Below are 7799 nucleotides of genomic sequence, written 5' to 3'. Positions count from 1 at the left end.
AAGAGCGTTCAGAGATGACTGCAGTCATTCACACAAGCGATATTTTGGCCTAAGGTGGTAAGAGCCACCGAACAGATCAAAGTACCAAGACTTGGGAGAGACTGGTTACGAAAAATGGGAGAGATGGTTCCCAGGTTTTTAACTTGTGCAAGATGGTGACAGTCAATGCCAGAACAATGAAAGCTTGTGGTCATGTTTGGTTCTGCACTTGCTGAGATGCCTCGGGGCACTCATGGGGACATGCACCTTCTCTGTAACCCAAGGAGAACGAGAGGATTCAATGAGCTAAAATACACGCACTGCACACAGACAGAACCTACATGCAGCAAGCAGTTAATAAACAGTGGCTCTCCTTCAAAAACTACCAAGGCTCTATATTACCTTCAGGACTACATCCAAATTCCTAGCATGGCATGTACCAAAATCCACAATCTGGCCGCAGTCTATCTTTTCCAGCTGTTTTCTCCTTACTTAGCCCTTCAAACCCCATGCCTCTGCTACCTGTCCCAGAACTGTGCCTGAGGGGACAGATTCTACACGCCACCCCTCCGGCGCTCCCACAGACCCCATCTTCACCTGTTCACAACAAATCTCAGCCCCATGAAGGCCTGGCTTCACTTAGCCCTCCTCTGCGAGCTTCTCTCTGTACTTAACCCACAGTGATTACCTCTTTCAAATTTCGAGCACTCTCTCTGTAACAGTGATGTAACAACGTGAGACAGAGTTTATAATGTGGGTTTTCACATGTATTGTATCTTACTTCCTAGCTAAACTCCGAGGGTTCAGTTCTGTGCCTGCCACCCCCAACCCCCGCCCCAGTGTCTTAACCACTGCAGGCAGTCAATAAATATTCACTGTCAAATCTATCAATGGGTGCACTTTCAATCATGACATGTTAGATTTGGGTGGGCACATCTACATACCTTTAAGATTTCAGGATCCGAAACCACAGTTATTTGTTGCTTGACTTCAGGCCCCATATTTACAAGATCTTCTTGTTTAATTTCAGGGTTTGTACACAGGGGTGCTTCTAGGTTAAATTCAGGGTCCGTACCTACAGGTAATTTCTGCTTGGATTCAGGGTGTGTGCATAAGAGAACTTCTTGCCTGGATTCAGGGTGTGTACCTAAGGGAACTTCTTGCTTGGGTTCAGGATCTGTACACATGGGAACTTCTTGTTTGGATTCAGGGTCTGCGTACAAGGGAACCTCCTTGGATTCAGGGTGTGTATACAAAAGGACTTCTTGCTTGGATTCAGGGTCTGTACACATGGGAACTTCCTGCTTGGATTCAGGGTGTGTACACACGGGAACTTCTTGCTTGGATTTAGGATCTGAACTCATGGATAGTACCTGCTTGTCCAAAGTTACTACACCTTTAGGTTTTTGGAAAAACCATGGAGATTTCTGTCCTGGCAAAAGATATGATGCCACTCCTTTATAAAAAAGAGCTTTGTTTGGCCCCAAAGGTAACATCTCTTCCAGCTTCTTCTCACCTTGATGCAACCGAAGAACTTTAGATATGTGGTCTGCTACAGCTAAGATAATGTTACCTTTTTTGTCAAAGTTCTCTTTCACAGAGGTATAAGAAGACAAGCACTTGTAACGAAAGCTTTCGAACATGCCTTCTGGGATGATGTCGTTGCCAAGCAGGCAGGCCAGAAGAGGAAGGTCAGACAGGCTGAGACCCAGGCTCTGACAGAGCTTCTCTCGGCACAGCATGATGGTGTCCAGACTGTCCAGGGAGAGCTCACTGATGGAAAAGTAGGGGCAGGTGTCATAAATTAAATAGTCAGTGTCTTCTCCAAGAATCCCAAGACAGTTGTTCTGGAGGCCATAGGAAGCCACCTCATAGTCAGCCTCCTGTAACGAACACAGAGTTTCCTGACCCAGGGCCTTCAAAGCAAACTGAGTAAATATGGCCAGCCCTGAGGGGATGAAGAACATGTTTCTGCCAGGCTGCTCCCTGTGGGACTTGATATAATGGAAGATCTTGGCTATCTCCCTGTTGTTCTTGAGTCTTCGTTTTACCCACTCGTCTCTCTTGGACTGCTCCACCATGCCATCAAAGAAGAATACCAACTTGATGCCAACAGCTGTAAAAGTTTTCACAAATTCTCGCAAAGAAGAAAAGTATTCCCGCCACTGGCCACCACAGATCCAAGAGTCCGGCGTGTACCAGTATCTGAGGCAACACATGGCGTCGACCACAATGGTAGGAGTCCCTCCAGGATGCCTGCTTTGGTGGTGCTCTGCCAGCTCTTTGAAATTTACTACCATACATATATGTGGGCAGCTGCTTCTCACAAATCCCTGTAAGCCTCTCACACCCATAACTGACCTCCTGGAAAGGATCTGGAAAGGAAAAGAAATGAGTACTTATGGCGTTATCACCAGACATACGGCGCCTTTCAGAGCAAACACAGACAATATTTAACATTCACTCTCTGTCTCCAGCACGACACAGAGCATGTCACGCTGGTCAGGAGCCTGGAGAGGCTTCCCCGGACACACCCGTGGGGCTGCACCTGCGAGTGAGGTGCTGAGTCGGACTTCCACCAGGACAGCACAGGGCAGCACTCTTTTAAGATTGTCACTAAGACTATTATGCAAGAGATTTCTCAACAAAGTTCGAAAACAGGTTAACAATTTCAAAGAAGTAATACTGCCCAACTAGGAGCTCAAACAGAAGTTAATTTTGAAAACATTGTAAAATTGATACATGCAACACTGATGTTTCTCAAAATAATTTTGCTGAGTGAAAGCTGGACCAAGGAGTGCACACTGCACGATCCCACCTATGTAAAAGCCTAGCCCACTGAGAGCTGAGCTGCCCGCAGTGGCAAGAGCCCTGTGGTCGTCTGCAGTGGGGCAGGAGGAGACAGGGACTGACAGAGCGGAGACAGGGTGATGGACACATTCACCACCTTGGCTGTGGGGATGGTGTCACGGGTGAACGCATGCTCAACCTCTCGAATCATACACTGTACATACGTGCAGTTTCCTGTGCATCAAGTGCATCTCAATAAAGGTGTTAAAAAGGAAACTACATGAATATTCACTAGGCCAAATGCAGCAACATTTGAGGTGGTGACTGACTGACTTTGGATGGAAAACTGCCCATTCTAAAATGTAAAAACACACAAAATAGTTCAAAGGATCAGAATTCACAATCTGGAAAAAAATCTAAGCAGAGTACTTTATGTAATAAGTATGATGTCCTTATGCATAATAAAAGATGTAATATAGCCAGTAACATCCATCAGTGGTCAGACAACTTTTATCTTAACAGCCTATTCTTGTCATCAGGGCTTCCGGTCCTCTGATAAAACAAAACAAAAATATCCTTACTATGCAAACAGCAGCACAAGAGCAAATGGTGCCTCTCCCAGACTGGGGACTGAGGGCAGGAGCCCCAAGCTGCCCACAAACAGCAGTAACAGCTCCTGTCTGTGCCCACTTCCTGCCAGACAGCGCTGGGCACTCAAAGCACAGGTCTCCACTCTTCAAAACAACGCTGGCGGGTAAAAAATTGTAAGCCCTATTTCAGTAAATAAATTACTAGGCTGGGAAAAGGCCCCCCCCCCGTGGATTATCTTTTAAGAATTTGCTGCCTGTTAATGGACCCTTGCCCCTAAGAGAATCTGAAGTTATCTGTTTAATAGCCATTAATAATAAAGAATATCTAAAAACTGAGTGGACACAAATAGCACACATTTAAGTTGAAATTGAGTGAGGCCTTGCTCATTAAGTTGTTACACATAATGGATCCATATACCCCAAACCACTGTACACCTATTACTAGCAGTGGGTTCATCTTGGGAAGGTGTGTTTCTGAAGCAGGAGATGGACTTCATAACATGATTATCTCAGCCATAAGGCAGTTCTCCAGTCGGGCCCTCCAGGCCTGGTGTGGAAAGGGGATATGTTTCAGAACACAATGTCAGACTGTACAAAATACCAAAATGGATTTAAAAAAAAAAAAAAAAGGCAAGGTCTGTGGACGACGAGTGGATCCAAGGTAGATCTTAACCAGCGGGAGGTGGACTCTTTCTATACTGCGAGAGGAGACCTGCTTCTTTCCCCGAGCTCGTGCGGGTGCTGAGGACCCTCCCACCAAGTCCACGTGGAGATGGAGCCAGGAGGGCAAAGCACCGGCACCGCCTTCACTCCCACCCCACACAGACGTGGGCCCATTTGTGCAGCAGCTCTGCCACATTTGCGTTGGCTGCCTTCCCTCACCGATAAAAAGACATTTTTGTTTCAAGCATTTTTCTACTAAAACTGCAAGTGACAACACTGAGTTTCTTGAAACACTCTCCTCTTTATTTTGCAAGAAGTCGGGCTCAGCCTCTGCTTTGATTTTATTCAAATGTTTTTCCTCCTTGCTTACCCCAGTAGTGAAAAGCTCACTATTTTTTAAACATGTACTGGTTTTTCCTGTCTTCCACACTGCCAATTTCTCACAGTTTGAATCACAAATTACCTCAGGAATGTTATGTTACAATGTGCTCTTCTATGGCATTCACAAAGACAATTTTGGATAGGCAAAGGTTTGGGGACTTGGGCATTAGAGGATGCCTTCCGGCACTTCGGCTCTTCAAAGCATTAAATGCAGTGTTAGCCCGCCATCAATGCAGTCAGTGTGGTGTGAAAGGAGATGCTTAAAAAGAGAAATCTGGATATTACCTTTTTAAACAACTTTCTTCTGTTTTTTAAGCCTTTTATTGCTAACAACATATACTCTAAAGGTAGTTTTTAAGACGATTGCAAATACATATAATATGATTGATTATACAATATATATATTGTAAAATTATACACAAATATACACACACATATATAAAATTTCATTTATTCTACCTGCAAATTATACAGGAAATTGTCATTACCTAGATAACTGTTGTCTGGAAAACAAGTTATGTCTCACTAGGTAGGAGTCCCACTGCCCAAAATACAGTCTGGGAGTCATGTGCATTAATGTGGGCCTCAGGGCAGAAGAGGTCACCCTGTCAGATCCCTAACACCCAGCACAGTATCAGGCACATGAGGGCCTGGCAAGCACTTGTGAACGAATAAATAGATAAAGGCATCAAAGGGCAAGTGTATAAAGAGAAATCAGGAATCAACAAGTTTATAGACTCCAACTGTGGGCAAAGAGTACAGAGTAGAGTCTGCCCTTGAGTAGCTGACAAACTGGTCTGGGAAACAAAGCATCAGTGCAGGAGATTTTAGGAAGAAGCAGCAGGTGCACAAGTACAGCTAGAGTGCGTGAACGGGAGGAGGCCTCGCTCCTAGCAATGGCTCTGTTCTCCTTACATCCAGACCAATCCCAGTGTACTGGGTTACCAGTAAATGGGGCCTGGAGAGAAGAGGAAGGAGAAGCCCAGAAGCTCCTTTATTCACAGTCTTTCAACTGACAAACACTTGGAGAAAGGAAGAGAGAGGCAGCAAAATACATATGCTCCCTATCTGCCACTGAGAGAACGGGGTCAAAAGCTACACATGGAGAGTCACTCTGGACACAGCAACAGTGGACCCATGGACAGCCCAGGGCACACACACACACACACACACCGCCCCACCCTCCCATGGAGCAGTGTTTGTAGGCAACCAGTACCAGCAGTTGTGGCCACCCTGAGCCAAATCCAGCATCCCAAAGGTGTCGAGGCATAATGTTCAAAGGTGGAAAGACATAACCCATGCAAATGTAAATTAATGAAAGAGACTGTAAGACAGGAAGCCAGTTCCGAGCGCATCTGAAGAGCTGGCCGACCAAAGTGAGCTTTTTAAAGTTGGAAACGAATTGGGTTAATGTCCTACAGAAATAGAACCATAACCTTTGGATAGATCTTTATCAGACAAAAATAATGTCTCTACAAGACAAAAATCTACAAGTTAACGTGTATCATCACAGTGTTTGAGCTCTCATGAAGAGTAAACAGCAAAGTAAAACAGAGAGGGACCTTCTGTCAGAAAACTGAATATTGGAAGAATCTCTTGGACAATGTCCCAGGATTCAGTGAAGAACATACAGTCCTCTTTTCCCATGCTCCGTGTCTGACTCTTGGACCACTGTTCTCCCAGCGGTAACCTGCTGCCCGGGCCCGGGCCCTCTCATGAGGCCCCTCACACCTTTCAGCGGAGGATCCGAAGTCTGCTCTCGCCTCTCCTCCCCATTAGCCCCAGCTAAAAAGAGGAACTTACAGGAAGCCTTTCAACACAGCAGGGTAAGAACAGGGACTGAAAATTCAGGGATGAACATGTATCCCAGGCCAGCACACAAGACACGGCAACTGCCCAGCGCTCACTGGAATTCACAGCCAGGGCTGCGGTTCACCGCAGGTGGTCAGGGCGGCTGCACCAGGCTGCTCTCCCTGCATCAGAGGCCTCCACACGGGACTCGCGGAACTACTGGCCAACACGCTCTCCCTGAACAAACTCAGGCTCCTGGGCCCTCTTCTCGACAGGCCTCCACCTTGAGCTGCAAGTTCATCCTTACCAAGTTTAGCCAGATTCCTGCTGAGTCAGCTTGAGTAACCCCACCCTTGACACGTGACCCTCCGCAAGATCTGATCTAACTGCTCCCCGCTGCCCTCCAGTCCCACCGACCCTCCCTCTGCTGCAGGCTCTCAATCCCCCCGTGTCTGTGCTGTGTTCGAACTTGAGCCCACCTCTCTCACCACTCAAGTCTTGAAGAGAGTCCTTCTCACTGTCTTAACAAGTGTCAGAGGGATATTTTAACACTAACTTCAACCTCAATAAAGTTTATTCAAAGTGAAAATGGAAAGCCTACAGCCGTCACGACTCCAGACTCAGGGTGCCCTCCCTGGAGGACCCTCCGGACCACAGTCTGGCCATGACCACTGACGCCAACATTCAGAAAACCGTGTGTGGCAGATGCATCGAGCTGGGAGCTCAACCCCTCTTGGCTGCGTCCTAGGGAAAAAGACAGAACGCTGGGCAGCACAGCACTGCTGACAGAAGGGAAGGCTCTACAACAAAACCAAGCTGAGTTGAAATTCTAACCTCCACTTACTAGCAGTGAATCTTGGAGCAAGTTACTTCATTCTTCTTGTATGCAAAATGAGGTTTATAAGACTCAATTGTTGTGATGCAATTTTATTTATATTATAAATTTGGTTATCAAACATTTTTCATTAGTTGCTAAAGTTCAGTGAAATAAGCCCAGCACAAGTCAAAATTATTAAATTATCTCAAAATTTAAAACAAAGCCATATAAATTTTAGTCAGGCTTTACTGTATTTATGATTTTTACAAGCTATATTACTTTTTAATATCAGGAATGTACTTATTTATAAAAATTTTTTTCTGATTAAAAAAGTAGCCATGAAAAAAAAAGTAGCCACGTTACTTTGCAGAAAATTCAGAGCAGCACAAAAAGAAAAAAACTACTCATAATCTCACCTTCCAAGGGTGACTACAACAAACATCTGAGTATGTATTTCTAGTTTTTTTAATTATTCATTGTTACTAAAAATTGGGATCATGCTTTTCTATAATCTACTTCTGTGTCTCAGTTTATTATGAATATATTCCCAAGTCGTAATGTTAACCTTCTCCTGCAGTGTCACTTTTAATGGATGCACCATGTAGACATGATAGGAGTTATCTAACCCTACTGTTGAACATTCATTTCCAATACCGCATGCCATAAATAAGAATGTCAGTCACATCCGTGAATACACATCTCTGAACACACCATCTCTGATCATTTCCTTGGGATTAACCTTAGATGTGAAACTGCTGAGTCAACGCAAAAGCACATATTGGTCATTT

The 7799-nt window shown here is 45.1% G+C and overlaps 1 protein-coding gene across 2 annotated transcripts in view; it reads right to left on the bottom strand.

Moving 5' to 3' along the window:
* The window catches only part of FAM120B (family with sequence similarity 120 member B), a 50857-nt gene extending 48509 nt beyond the window's left edge, over nucleotides 1-2348 (bottom strand). Inside the window, exons 1-2 of one of the 2 annotated variants that reach the window (XM_007445926.1) lie at nucleotides 1242-2333; nucleotides 924-1208 (exon numbers count right to left, since the gene is read on the bottom strand). In XM_007445926.1, the coding sequence (XP_007445988.1) occupies nucleotides 924-1208; nucleotides 1242-2333 (1377 nt within the window). Of the gene's footprint in view, nucleotides 1-923 lie in introns of both variants that reach the window. The other variant, XM_007445927.1, reaches the window with a different exon arrangement.
* Between the last annotated feature and the right edge of the window lie 5451 nt (nucleotides 2349-7799).

The sequence above is a fragment of the Lipotes vexillifer genome, unplaced genomic scaffold (assembly GCF_000442215.2).
Source record: "Lipotes vexillifer unplaced genomic scaffold, Lipotes_vexillifer_v1.1 scaffold459, whole genome shotgun sequence".
In the NCBI taxonomy this organism is placed as follows: domain Eukaryota; kingdom Metazoa; phylum Chordata; class Mammalia; order Artiodactyla; family Lipotidae; genus Lipotes; species Lipotes vexillifer.
Note: the sequence above shows the minus strand (reverse complement) of the source record. Positions and strands in the feature narration are given on the sequence as shown.